The sequence below is a fragment of the Gopherus evgoodei genome, chromosome 9 (genome assembly GCF_007399415.2).
Source record: "Gopherus evgoodei ecotype Sinaloan lineage chromosome 9, rGopEvg1_v1.p, whole genome shotgun sequence".
Lineage (NCBI taxonomy): Eukaryota > Metazoa > Chordata > Testudines > Testudinidae > Gopherus > Gopherus evgoodei.
Genome location: NC_044330.1, coordinates 32,272,805 through 32,287,929, shown reverse-complemented (window position 1 = coordinate 32,287,929; position 15,125 = coordinate 32,272,805). Strand labels below are relative to the sequence as shown.

The following is a 15,125-nucleotide window of genomic DNA, read 5'->3' as shown; positions in this document are numbered from 1 at the left end:
TATAACAAAACGATATTTATAAATCATGGCACAGGCTAATCACTGCTGAAAAGGCTCAGGAACCTTATATGATGAAGTCAAAGGGGAATTTTGGTTTGCACAAAACAATCAAGAAATAGGCCAAAATGCAAGCATTGTTTTTAATTATTATTTTTAAACCAAAGGCAGGAAAGGCTCTCTGGGGCCTGTTTTCACCTTCTAAATCCTGCTGAATTTGCATTTGTTGCATAGTGTAAAGTGGAAGTGAATCGTGCAGGCATAGTTTGAAGTAGTAGCATCTGCAGCATGCTCCCCTCCCTGTGGCCTGAAGAAACCCACAATGCTAACTCCACAGAGCTGAGGCTTTAGAGACTCTTTTCACAGTGCCAGGCTGGGGAAAGAGGGGAGGATGATCCCCTGACAAGGCTGCAATTTATGCAGTTCCATTCTCATAATAGCCATTATTCAGCTCCAGAGTGAGTGCTGTGATGAAGATGCTGAAAACTAGGCTGCTCATTGCATCTGAGCACAGCTGGATGTCAGGCAAAAGGTGATACTTCAAGCACTAGAGACACATGCTACTGTGATACTTAAGGAAAACTCTCCATGCTGCCAGATTGCTCCTAGCTGCTAGGTTGACTCTGACATGGTTGCAGGCTAAGGGGCAGAGCTGGTGCTAGCCCACTGGGGGCCCTAAGGAGGAATGTCTCCCCCCCAGCACTAAAACAGGCAATTTCTTATAATAAAAAGCAAAATAGGGGGGACCCTTGAGTTGCTCGGGGCCCTAAGCAATTGCTTAGTCTGCTAATGTCTAGCGCCAGTTCTGCTAAGGGGCACTGTTGTGGCTATGCAGAGTCATCTGCCAAAGGCAGTTATCTAGAGAGGCAACAGTCTTACAGGAAAAAGCCTGAAGACTCAGTAAAGTCTGAATAAGTCTGAGATCCCATTATTTTCCTGTACCCACCCAGGTTTGCTATCACAACCTTCAATCAGCCTAATTTTTCCGGAGGGAGGCAATAACTAAACATACACAGGTTCCAATTCAGCAAGGAATTTAAGTATGTGGAAAACTTTAAGCTTGTGGGTAATCCCACTGACTTCTATGCAGGGGGACCTATATTACAGACATAAACACAACTCCTGAGTTTAAACAACAATTATCATTATAACGCACAGGTAAGTGAGTTACAAGGCAACACACATGAAGGAATTCGAAGTCATACAGTAATGGAGTGTAATAACAAAAGTGAAGTTTAAGCAGTTCCTCACATGTTTAGAATCTTGCTATGCACATGTTTTCTCTCTCATTACAACATGAGAAATGTGCTGTTATGAAAAGTTCTTGTTGGGTTTTTGCAACATTTTCTTTCTTAGAAATTTAGAAAAAAGGGAGTGTGGGGGAGAAGGAGCATAAAATTTAGATTTTAATATTAACATTACATTCGAAATTTTTGATTCCAAGTAGAGCTGCTTAAGTAATGAAAACACTGATTTGTAAGTAATTTATTCAATGGCTGATGGGGGGAAATGTGTTGAGTTCATCACTCTCTAATATGATTTGACCAGATCTTCTCAAGATAAAGCCAATATTTGTGGGGGCTGAAGTGGTCATACCAGAGAACTCAGGCAATTGTTTTGTTCTGCCTGCAGCAGAGCGGTGAACTATTATTCTTTTCTGTTTCATAGCAATTGGACATCTAATTCACCTTATTTCCTTTTTCTGTCTGTTCTCCTTCCTGTTCCTCCCTTGTCATCCTAAAATCAAAATAAGTGTCCATATCACACTATAAATAGGGACAGATTCTCCTTTCACAGTGGCATAAGTTAATAAAGCAAGAACTCATTTCATAACACACAAGGATAATGGTGGCTAATCCTTTTACCTTTTGAAGCATTGCATTGCCTTGGTGAGCATTAATGTTGTGTTGGCTGATTTCCCTTTTGTACTGATATTCATATACTTGGTTTGTTATATTAACAAGTAGAGTGGGTGGGCCAAACTTCAGCTTCTCACAAGGATAGACAGTTCCACTTTCAAAGTCTGTTGGTGTTGTTGCATATCGTATAATTAATCCCATTAGGAGACCTGAAGATTAGAAACATAAGAGGTTAAAATAATGTAAGTGTCTGATACAGCATTGGTTGTAGACATGGAGAAGAAAAGTATGGTAGTGCTCCTTCACCAACAGCACCACCGAGGGGCACTACAGGCAGTATTCTGTGGATGAATATGGAACACTAAAGGACATGGCAATTTCTGGATGAATACAGGGGTGGACATGAGTTTTACATGCACTTGGAACAGATCATACTTCTGTGATCCAGGTATTGGGGTTATTCTAATGTTTTTACTAACCATGTTACTCAGCTACTGCATGCCTAATAAGGTATGTGTGGTAAGTGCGTATTTAAAATGGGAGGATGCTTTTGTGGCTAAAACACTGTACTGGAAGTCAAGAGATAATGTTCTTATTTCAGCAACTCTGAAGACTTCTTGTGTTAAAGTTACGTTGGGCAAGTTGTTACTCACTCTGTCCCAGGACACATTCTGCATATTGTAAGGAGCTATGCAGTTATGGTGCTATATAAATAATGAACAATAAAAATGGAAAGAAAGGAAAGAAGGATGCTGTTGTGGTTAAGACACAGAGACTTAGATTTAGTTCCTGGCTATGTCTACACCACAGCTGGGGATGTATGTTTATACTGCAGTTTACATAGATATACCTGGGCTAGCTGTATGTACTCTAGCTACTTTGCTAAAAATAGCAGTGAAGGCATGGCAGCACAGGCTTCACTATGGGCTGCACAAGCAAGCACATGCTTAGGGAGTCAGGCGGACTTGTGCAGCCATGTCGTCACTACTGTTTCTTAGCGAACTAGCTAGATTAGATATACCCACCTGAGATTTAAACAAGCTGCAAATCACAACCCCAGCTGCAGTGTAGCTGACCGCCTGTGGGACTTTGGTCAACTCACCAACAGTGTCCCTCAGATGGAGAAAATAATACTTCCCAATTTGCCACGTGTGTTGTGAGTATTGTGGATAATCAATGAGTTCATTTTATTTATTGATAAGATGTCAGATACCTTCGCTCAATTGGTTTATTGAACACAGTGGCGGCTCCAGGCACCAACGTATGCCTGGGGAGGCAAGGTGCGGGGGCGGCCTTCTGGTCCCTGAGAGGGCAGCAGTCAGGCTGCCTTCGGCAGCTTGCCTGTGGGAGGTCCACCGGTCCTGCGGCTTTGGCGGCAATTCAGTGGCAGGCACACCAAATCCGTGGGACCGGGGACCTCCCACAGACACCCTGCCGAATCCACAGGACCAGGGCCCTCCCGAAGGCACACTGCCGAAGCCGCAGGACCGGGGACCTCCCACAGGTGCGCTGCCGAAGCCGTGGGACCAGGGACCTCCCACAGGTGCGCTGCCAAAGGCAGCCTACCTGCGGTGCTATGAGCAGCAAAAAAGCTAGAGCTGCCACTGATTGAACATAGATTCATAGACTCTAGGACTGGAAGGGACCTCGAGAGATCATTGAGTCCAGTCCCCTCATGGCAGGACCAAATACTGTCTAGACCATCCCTGATAGACATTTATCTAACTTACTCTTAAATATCTCCAGAAATGGAGATTCCACAACCTTCCTAGGCAATTTATTCCAGTGTTTAACCACCCTGACAGTTAGGAACTTTTTCCTAATGTCCAATCTAAATCTCCCTTGCTGCAGTTTAAGCCCATTGCTTCTTGTTCTATCACTGGAGGCTAAGGTGAACAAGTTTTCTCCCTCCTCCTGATGACACCCTTTTAGACACCTGAAAACTGCTATCATGTCCCCGCTCAGTCTTCTTTTTTCCAAACTAAACAAACCCAGTTCTTTCAGCCTTCCTTCATAGGTCATGGTCTCTAGACCTTTAATCATTCTTTGTTGCTCTTCTCTGGACCCTCTCCAATTTCGCCACATCTTTCTTGAAATGCAGTGCCCAGAACTGGACACAATACTCCAGTTGAGGCCTAACCAGTGCAGAGTAGAGCAGAAGAATGACTTCTCGTGTCTTGCTCACAACACATCTGTTAATGCATCCCAGAATCACGTTTGCTTTGTTTGCAACAGCATCATACTGTTGACTCATATTTAGCTTGTGGTCCACTATAACCCCTAGATCCCTTTCTGCCGTACTCCTTCCTAGACAGTCTCTTCCCAGTCTGTATGTGTGAAACTGATTGTTCCTTCCTAAGTGGAGCACTTTGCATTTGTCTTTATTAAACTTCATCCGGTTTACCTCAGACCATTTCTCCAATTTGTCCAGATCATTTTGAATTATGACCCTGTCCTCCAAAGCAGTTGGAATCCCTCCCAATTTGGTATCAGAGAGAAATCAGCACAGACAGAAAAGGGTTAATACTTTACATGATCCTGGGAAGTAGTTTTTGCAGCAGTTTTCAGCATGTCTGATCCAAAGCGTGTGCTTAATTCAGCTCATATTTAGGTTGTGGATACACTTAAACCGCTACAGCATTGCAGCTGTGTCGCTGTACCGCTTTAGTATAGCCACTCACTACAGCAATGGGAGGGGCTCTTCCATCACTGTGGTTAATCACCGCCCACACCCCCGAGAGGTCAGAAAATTTAGAGCTAATACTGAAGTTTCATTCAGTAACCAAATACAATGGTGATGAGAGTGGTATAAATACCTAGACAGACAGAGAGATGGAGCAATCTTGTTGTTGGCCAGTTTTGCAGAGGTCTCTGAACAGTGGTTGCCTCTAGCATATCAGATTAGATGTAATATTTTAGCTTCATGGAGTAAGACAAAGATGGTGTAATAGCAATAATGCTGATTATACTTTTAAGAAGGGATGTTTTCTTTAAATCCCTCAGGATTCACACAGCCAACTAAGAGTCCAAAGGTTGCTTCCTGAGGTCATATGAAATGTGCATAATAAATCAGATAATAAATCTAGCTGTAATAAGAGGTAGCATACAGACTTCTTGAAAATTCTTGGGGGAAGGGAAGTAGGCACTAAATGTTCCAGTGCAAAATATTAATATCATGATGGCCAACCCCAAGAGTTCAAAAGTCAAGAGTCAGACCTTAGGAAGCCATGAGAATGAATTGGTTAAAACAGTTTGGGGTTTTCAGTCTGACTTCAGATTATGTATCCTTTAGGGGGAACTGCCTATCTCACAAGGTATTGTTACAGGTTGAAAATTCAACCTTAAATGCACATGCAAAAATGTGGACCTTCCCACTGGATGCTTGGAAATGATGCCACTCACCCTCTCTCACACCCCTGAGTGGGAGAACGATCATCCTTTTCTTTCCAGCTCTCTTTCGCTCTGTCCCAAGCTCTCAGACCCTTCTCTCAATCCCCAGACCCTATCTGCCATCAGTCTCAGCCCTATTGTTCCCCTGCTTGTTCATTCTCCCCCTTCAGTCTTCTGCCATGCAGCATTCTCCTTTCCTTTCCATCCACCAAAGTCTACCTGTATGGCCCTCATTTCCTGTCCCCATCGTGGGCTTGCTTGCTCCCTCACCCTCCTTTCCTACTCCTCTAAATTCTGCTGTCATCCCATATTCACCTGCTGCCTCACTGTCCTTCAATATTAATTTACTCCATACAGTGTTCTTGCTTAGCTTCAAAATTCCCTTGACCCCATATTAACTCACTATCCTCCTCTGCTCCTCACCATTCCATACCTGCCCAGTCTCCCCACGCTATTTCTCCTCGATGTAGGGCAGCCATCTTCCTTGAGTCAACCAGGACTCTCTCCTACTGAAAGAATGGGAGATAGCGCCTAATAAAGATGGCCACTATCTCACTATCACCTGCAGAGGTAGTAGGGAAATGACAGCCATTTTAATTGTGGGGATCAGCCTGTGGCTCTCGGATGGCAGTCATGTTTTGCCCACATAGCCTCTGTGCTACCATTGAATAGATCACTGTTTCATAAAACACTTTGAGAAACCTAGTATATGTTCTATACATAAAACCAAGTTCTGGTTACTGTTTTAAATATATGAGGACTGTCAGGGAAGTCCAGGATAAGACTACCTGCAACAGGCACCTGTAAGGGAGAATGAGCCAACTCAGACCCACCTAGAAGTAACTGAATCCCTAATCAGTTAGTTAGTTGTGTTACTAGGCCTTAGCTGGGGGGATCATAGAGCCAGGAAGCTCCTGAGGAGAGGAGCTCCTAGGACAGCTCACCAGAAGAAGGAGCCTGGCAGGCATACTCCTAGGGACAGGGAACTCCTAAACAGTAGCAGGAAGCCCAGCCTCTCAGGAACTACAGGCTGTCCCAGAGAAGAGCTGCAGCTGGCAGATCTCTGCAGGCCCTGGCTCCAGGGAAGCCTCCTCCTCCTCAGGCAGTGGTAAGAGACCTGACTCCAGAGAAGGGACCAGAGCCAAGAGAACCCTGCTGGAGGGGAGTAGGAGACCAGGAGAACACATACATTGAGACTGACTCTGTCTCCCAGCCAAGATGTTGTGGTGAAGGTTTGCTTGTATTTTTGTTGGGCCTTTCACTAAAATACTAGACCACTCAGAAGGCTCATTGTTCCCTACATAAAGCCACATTTAACTTATTAATGGCACATTTGGGAAAACTGAGACATGGTCAAATTGTGTTCTCTGTTATACTAGTGAAAGTTCATTAATTTGGCTTCTGGGTTATATTATTTCAAACAGCAGTGGCAAGTTTAAGACGGGAAGCTACAAGGGCAACTCTTATCAAGTGGCAAGTTTAAGACGGGAAGCTTACAAGGGTGTCCTGGCAAGATATGATATCTTCAACAGTAGTCACAAACAGTCTTTTATGAGTTTTCTCTGGTGGGGCAGATAATATTCAGAAATGGTTAGTCTGGCATTTCACTTCACTTTTCCAAAGAAGTCACACAGAATTACAGGATGTTCCAGTCCTGCAAACACTTAGGTACCTGAATATATTCATATATGTAAAGCTGATCAATGTGTGTTTGCAGGAATGGTGCTTTTAAGGTCTTAAGGAAATAAAAATCAACATTTGATAAAGACAACTAGAATTCAAGCCTGGCTTGTGTTGCTTCTTTCTCCTAGTTTGGATCCTATCCTCAGATGCAATATGGGTCAGGATAGCATACTGGATGCTTAAAGGTATTGTCAATGGTTTTAGAGTACAAATAAAATAGGCAATTTTGTGAGTATCAATAGACATACAGGGACGGCTAGCATTAAGTACAGCAGATGTTGACAATCAATGTTCTTAGAGCATTAATGGAGCTTTTGAGTCTCTTGAGTTCTCAGAGGAACATTATGTTGTTTTAAATTTGAAATATAGATGGATTCAAATCCCTAGATTCAGAAAATTAATGAAAGCTCCATAGAAGGATCTATAAGAGACAACTGCTGTATCACTTCAATATGTTTCTGGAGACCACTTAACTATTGCAGTCATATCATTCCTTAAGAATGAAAGCATTTACCATAGGTCTGATTAGAATATAAAACCTCAGGAAAAAATACATATTTTAAAGTTTATGCATTATCATCAACTCACATACATTTCTGCTTTGTATAAAATATTTAATATTTCTAGTTTAGCTGTACTCAGAGGCCCTAGTCCAGATTCTAATTAAAATCATCCCCCTTTTTAAACATAGACTAAAGAGGTAGCATATGCCTTTATTTCTACTGCCTCTACCTTCCCATTTATACTGTTCTCACCAGCTCCAAAAAAAAAAAATTTACAATAGGTTCTAAAGAAGCATTCAGAACACACCTAATAAAAGCAGGACTAATATTTTCAATATCCCTTGCAACCACTGTTCCCCAACACTGCAACTAAATATGGAAATATTTTCAAACAGTTCTCTGTGTTTAATATATGGGGGACCCTATGCAAAACATATCTTTAATATCAGGTACACATGGTAGCTCCTCATATGTTCCATTCATTTCAATAGAATGGGAACCAAATGCACAAACCCAGATTTTAGAATGGAAGGCCAGCAATGACGCTGTTAAAAATAACAAATTGCATGCAAACAAGTCAGGAAAGGATTTATTCACATAATAAGAAACCAGGTAGCACTATTACAGGTTGCTATGCCATGAGCACAAGTAAGACAGCTTCAGATATGATAACATCAGTTGAATATGGAGTTTAGTCAGTAATACATGGTCTTATCATGCAAGGTTGAGAGCAAGCCACACTGAGTAGGAATCAATCCCTAACATTCTAGAAGTCAGAATCCAGTTAGGACATCACTTCTCCTCCCAGGTTCCCTTTATCCGAGACGTTTCCCTTCAGTGACTAGTATAGATGTTTGGACAATTCCTTTTTAAAAGTGACTATTCTGATGCTGGATTGAATTAGAAAAAAGATACTTTAAAGTGACAGGTGGTTTTTATCTAAATATTGCATTATCATTTGTTACTTCTCTCCCAGAAGCACCCCAACTAGAGCCCAAACCTGATTCCATAGGAATTTTGCCAATGACTTCAGTGGAAGCAGGATAAAACCCTTAATCATAGACAATAGTGTTGGTAAAGACCTTTGAGGTCATCAAGGCCACACTCTCGTATCAAAGAGGATATTCCTCCCACTAGGATTTTATCTAGCTATTTCTGAACATCTCTAAATGAAGGTGACTCAGAAACCATACTATGTAGTTCAGTCCATTGCTTAATTCTCCTGACTGCTAAATAATTATTTTAGAGCCAACCTGTATTTCTTCACATTTGATTTAAGAACATTACTTCTCTTTTATATTCCAACTACACAATCCATTCTGGCTACGGATGTTTCTCAAACATGTACTATATTATTACAACCTTCCTTGATCATCCTTTTTCCAGGCTCTAAATTATACCTTGAAGATGTCTTTTCATCATTCCTACCTTAATTGAAAAAGGGAAAATTGTGATTTTTGTCATATTACCCCAAACTATGGATTCCCATTTCTAGGGCCTAATCCTATTAGGTTCTGACCTCCCACAATCCCTCTGAAGGAATTGGGAAGTACTTAGCACACATTCAGAACCTCAAAGGATCAAGCTTGAATCACCATTTTTGCCCCACTTCCAGTAAATAGTTCCCTGAAAAAAGCAGTTACCGTTTAGTGTCTTAGGACAGTGACTGTAACAGCTCTTCTGATCTGTCTTGCTGGCCCTACTACTGACTTGCCATGTGACACTAGGTAAATCATTTAAGTTCTTTGCACTTGATTCTCTACTGCATTATTCTAGTTTTACACCAGTAAAACTCCATTGATTACAACGGAGTTACAGCAGCATAAATCTGATGAAGCAGAGTGATGAATCCAGCCCTCTGTGCCTCAGTTTATTTGTAACTGGAGTTTGGTGTTGATTTTCAACAATAAAGCCTAACGGCTTTGGGCCCCCTCTACCTGAGAGTACGTTTACACTGTGGGACTATACTGACATGGCTAAGGTGTCATACCTATGTCTGCAGACCCCTGTAGTGTAGATGCAGACCTACTGTCAAGTTCATCATTTTCAGAAGTGACCGCTGATTTGGGTGGTCAGTACGTGTCTGATTTTCAAACCACTGATTTCAATTGGGCTCGCAGCACTTCTAAAAGCCAGTCCCAAGGCATTTGCTGCTGGGCACTCAAAAGTACCTTTCAGATTCCTCAAAGGAAGGGCCATGTTATGTAAGTGCTATGGTTAGAAGTGTAAACGCTAACATTTCCTGCTGTCCATGCTGACACTCAGATGCTTCTTCACACCTCATTCAACTGCCTGCTTTGGCACTGGCCTATTGCAGAGCATTACCAAGAATGCTACTGTTGAATCTAGCTACATATGCTAATTTTCCTCATCTTTCTCTTTGACCATCTTCTGCAATGGCACGCCCATAAATAATGGTCACACGCTGCATTGCCAGCTGTTTCAGATCCAGACATCTTTCTGTGCAACTGTCGGCAAACAGGTGGCCAAATACAACTCACTCATAAATAAATAGACCTGATTCTCCATAGCCTTGCAGACTGTATATTCATGTAGAACCTGAAAATGGATCCAAACAGCAGACATCTGTGCCTCCATACAAGGAACTGTGGAGTCAGGGCATTACGCCTATGCAAACTAGGTGTAAAATGCTACTGATCTGATTGTAAAATCTGGTGTAAATGGCTACATATGTTTCAAGGCAATGGAGAAGCAGTTTTCATGGTGCTACTCAAGCTTGACTGCCATGTAAGTGAGAACAGAATTTGGCCCAGTACAAGCACATGGTTTTGTAGAGATTCCTACAGGTGATTTCCCTCTGAAGTTGCTGGATTTGGTCGGTTACAATTGTTTACAATTGAAATGCTGGTTTCCTGTAACCACTCCTGTTTCACACTGCTAAGAATACCTAAAGCCACACCCAATATTGCTAGGTGCAGGAGGGACAACAGCTTAAGCTTGTAATGCATATAGATGGGTATTTCTCTTTGTCCGAAGTCTGTCATAAATAATAGAAGACTAAATGGACTCAGTATCCTTTGTTCAGGAATTTCTTAATACAGAGCTTCACTCTGGCCTCAGCACAGGTCTCAACTGGCAAGTGAATTTAATGAACTCTAAAAGGGACACTCTGCTTAGCAGTATTCATGGCTACACAAGGTGCAAGGCAATGACAAATATTCCATGTTGTAGGAGTTGAAAATGTTATTGACATTAAATGCTCAGAAACAACAGCGATGGGCAGCAGTATCAAACCCAAAGATAGGGAACTGACTTTTTTTTTAAATGAAGTTGGATTGCATTCCCCATCCTCTTTTTGCTTTTATATCAGTTTTGATAAGGTACATTCAAAACGAACCAGAGATGGAGAACCCAAGCCTCTAAGTTCAGATCCAGTCCAAACCTTAGGCTAAAGTATGGGGTGTCTGAATCTGAGGTTTTGGTTTGTGTCTAACACAGCAAGTAACATTATCAGTGGTACATAAGACACCATACAGAAGAAGGAAAGAATGCTAAGGAGAAGGGTCTTGTGTGTAAATCCTAGAAAAAGGTAATATTTTACACGTTGGCCATAATGAAAATACTGAGTAGTATTTCATCGATTTTCCCACATGTAGAGATTAATAACAAAAAACAACAGGCAAATGTATATAATCAAATGCAATTAGAGGTGGTTTGTACAGTATAAAAACTATTTTAGTAGAACTATCTAAACTGTGCACATCAGTGCAGGGCCGGTGCAAGGATGTTTTGCGCCCTAGGCGAAACTTCCATCTTGCACTCTCCGTCCTCCCCCCACACTCGTACCCTGAGGCCCGCCTCCACCCCAGCTCACCCCTGCTGCGTCTCCACCCGGAGCATGCCATGGCTGCTTCACTTCTCCTGCCCGCCAGGCTTGCGGCGCCAATCAGCTTAGGTGCCGCAAGCCTGGGAGGCGGGAGAAGTGAAGCAGCCACGGCGTGCTTGGGGAGGAGGTGGGGCAGGGGTGATCTGGGGCAGGGAGTTCCCCTGCGTGCCGCCTCCCCCTTTACTTGCTGCAGGCGGCCCTCCCTAGAGGCAGGAAGTGACCTAAACAGGTCACATATCTGGTACAGAAGGGTAAATCCTGTGTTCCTATGACTTTTCAGAGTTCATTTGTGTAACTAACAGTTTTAAAGGGATAATGTTAAGACTGATAGACCTCAGCTCTAACCCTCCAATAAACTCTAACCCTCTTCTTTTAAAAGATACCACTTATGGTGGAATCAGCTACTGACCTTCAAATTTATCACTCCAGTGGTCTTAAAATCATGGGCCTTATTATGCCAAGTTCCATGCATGCAATGTCAATGACTTCAATGGAATACTGCATGCAACTGACAAACAGGCTCAAGTATTTTTAGAATATGCAACCTTAGAGCATGTGAATTTCATAATGCATGGGGCAGCATCATGACATTCATAGGAAAGTCAGAGTCACAGACGGTTTGTGGCTAGGATGCACAATGTATAAAGTGATAATTTGTATCCCTTTTTCCTGCCTTGACAGTGTCATCAGGACACGTTTTGTGGAAAGCAAAATGGAGATCACACAACTTTTCTAAAAGTGAAACAAGAGTGAAAGGAAAGACGGGGAAATAGCCCTCCCCATTCCCTCCATATAATAATTAAACTGACAGAGACCTTCATCGCAGCAGGCTATGCAGAAGGTCCTATGCATAAGTTAAATAAAATATTGGAAAATTTAATCAAGGAAGATTAGAACAAGAGAGGCAAACTGAAACACATATGATGGAAACATTCAGGGAGGGTCAGAGAGTGACTTTTCAAAATCTGCTTTTCTACAATACAATGAAAAACAAAACAAAAATCTTCAGCTAGTTGAAACTGAATCAGACCACAGGGCTGGACCCATGAGCTCCTAATAGATTCCTGCTGTGACTTAGTATCACACTGTCATGGGATATCACACACAAGTGTGCGTTATATTCAAATGAAATAATCTCTTTCAACCTGGTATTTCATTCCTATGAAACAAGCATCCTATACTCCCATACTCCCAAAGAGTTATTAGATTCGGATCTGCCCATGGAAACACATTATCTGCACCGTGCTAAGATAAACTATTCATGACATTTACTCCATTGACAGGCCAACCTATATCTGCTTTGTGAGAGTTGAAGAGTTACATTTTTTTACTGCACATTTCAATAGGCTAGTGGCATTTCATTCCGTTATCTTTTCTGTGCCTTGTCAGCACTTGAGCTCAGGTGTCTAATTATACACATGCAACAAGTTTAATACTAAACTGACACTTGAATTTGTACTCACCATAAACCATGGCTCCTCCAGTTTCATGCAAAAAGCGGAATCGATGATTTTTAAATAACCAAATTGTTAATATTGTAAGGATGAGCAAAAAGTTAAAGACCAGCAATTCCACAGCTCCCTGATGATAAAACTGATCCTCATCTCTTGCTGACATATATTTCCTTAATTTCTCCATTTCATTCCCATATGCAAGTACTTAAAATAAAGGATGAAGAGGAACAAAATGCAAAATAAAGAAAACACCTCAGGTTAAATGCTGTATCATCAACTTTGGTAAAAGAAAGTCTAGACACTATTGAAATTCACAAACACATCTGCTTTATTTGGAGCCTCACGGCAAACTCCCCCAGCTCAGAATTCAGCTGGATTCTAGTTACAACTTCCTGTTTCTCTCTTAAAGCTGTCCTGTCTCATTTGTAATGTTATGATTGCATCATTATATTGTTCTTGTTTTAAATGGAGATCCATAAGGTTTGTGCAATTTGAGGCTCTGTGAACCTATCAAACCTCTGTGACCCTACTAAAACTATTTTTTGTTTGTTTGCAAAAATTAGTTTGTGTCCACAACACTTTGTTCCTGTAATTTTTTAAAAATCTTTTTCGTAAAATCATAGCAGGAGAACCTTGAGCATCTCACATAGGCAAACCCTAATTAATGCTGAACAAGTGGCATAAATGACAAGTTAGTTGTGTTTTTACAATTAAAAAAAACCTTTCCATTTTACCACTCTACAGTGCTAGTCTTAGGCAAGGAAGCTTGGGATTTACTACAATAGGAGTTTGCCTGCATAAAGACCAAATAAAAAATGAATGAAGATTGCAAGATTCAGGGCCTAATTCTGCAATGAGCGCTGGATGGACAGACTCCTGGGGCACACAGTGAAAGCAGGGGGGCTGCCAACGTGAAGCTCATAGCATCATAGTGAGAAAAACAATACAAATTAAAATATTTTTTTTCATCATTTATGGTGCTGGCCCATTTCCATTCACTGTAGGCAATAAAACTGGCTACTTTTATAGCCATTTCTAGTCGATTTCACTTTCAGGTTGTCATGTCCTAGCTCAGTGCTGCAATATTTGAGCGCAGACACTGAAGGGCAATATTCATGTGTTTAAATACCACCTCCAGCCATGGGAGTATTATAGGAGAGAAGAGCAAAGCATTTCTCTTTGTCTCAGATTCCATACGTTTGTTTACAGAAAGCCTACATTTGCTGCCAGATTTGAACTGATGGTGCCCCTTCAAACTCTTAAATGTCAGAGATGAGTCAATTCAAAACAAATACATAGGCAGCAATGCTGCCAGCTGGGTGTGGTGGCCCCTGCTCTGCACAAGGTGTCCACAGCTCCAAGCAGACTTTCTTCCCACATGAGACTATGGCTTCTTTGTCCTTTCTGCAACCCCTCAAACCATTTTTATATTAAGGGGCAATGGCCTGGTCACTATGTATAGCCAGTTTCATGATGTTTCCTACCTCCTCTTCCCAGGGAGTTTCTCTGTAGACAGGGATGATATAGCCCCATAGTTATTTTTTAATTCACCTGTCTCTTCTTTCCTACTTCTTTTTGCAAAGTTTCCCTGTATTTGTGTTTTTGCTCTGCTCTCCCCCTCTGCACCTCATTTTCTCCTTTGGATGGCTCTCTTCCCTTCTGCTCTGTTCCTTTCATCACTCACAGGCAGGGTGTAAACTCAGACAAGGATATTTGAATTCAAGTCCGTCTGCTGAACCCATGAAGTCAGGGTGATTTCAAAAAAAGGCAAAGTCAATTCATACGTCCCTCATTAACCATATGAGACAGGAATAAGTGTAAAAAAAACACAAAAAAACAGATTTTGAGTTAGACAATTGAATATTTATTATCCATTATATTGGAAACAGCAAAATAATACATGAGGATTAGGTGGTGGGATCCTGATTACACTACTGAAATAAAAACTCTTCCCAGACTGGCAGAATGATATCAGTATAAGGGAGGGACAGGGCATTCGATTTGCACATTTTCTCAGTTCAGAAATGAAAGTGTTTGTACTACTATGACTATGTGGTATAATGTATTTGAAGAAACAACAACACTCTCCTAATCTGCACATGGCAAGTTGCAGGAAGTTCTCATGTGCTGTTCTTCCTGCTTGTTAAAAAATTAGTTTAAGACTAACTGTGCGTGTTTGATACTGCAGCTTTTCACTGAGACAGCCTAAATGTGTTACAGGTGGCAGGAACTTTTTGCAAATCAATGGGACTATGGAATCTGGCCCGTAGATTGTCTCTCTAATGCTCTGAATGTCAACAAACCAAAAAGAGCAAATAATAAGACAATTCTGTGTTCTGTGGTTATGTCTTTATATTGAACCCAAGCAGCAATAAATCATGTGTCCTTGGGA

The 15,125-nt window shown here is 41.6% G+C and overlaps 1 protein-coding gene across 1 annotated transcript in view; it reads right to left on the bottom strand.

Annotated features, from left to right (window-relative positions):
• Nucleotides 1–13,098, bottom strand: part of SLC9A9 (solute carrier family 9 member A9) — a 340,359-nt gene extending 327,261 nt beyond the window's left edge. The window contains exons 1-2 of the mRNA XM_030575042.1: nt 12,743–13,098; nt 1,863–2,065 (exon numbers count right to left, since the gene is read on the bottom strand). Coding sequence (XP_030430902.1) covers nt 1,863–2,065; nt 12,743–12,917 — 378 coding nt within the window. The 5' untranslated portion in view covers nt 12,918–13,098. The remainder of the gene's footprint in view (nt 1–1,862; nt 2,066–12,742) is intronic.
• Nucleotides 13,099–15,125: the final 2,027 nt, after the last annotated feature.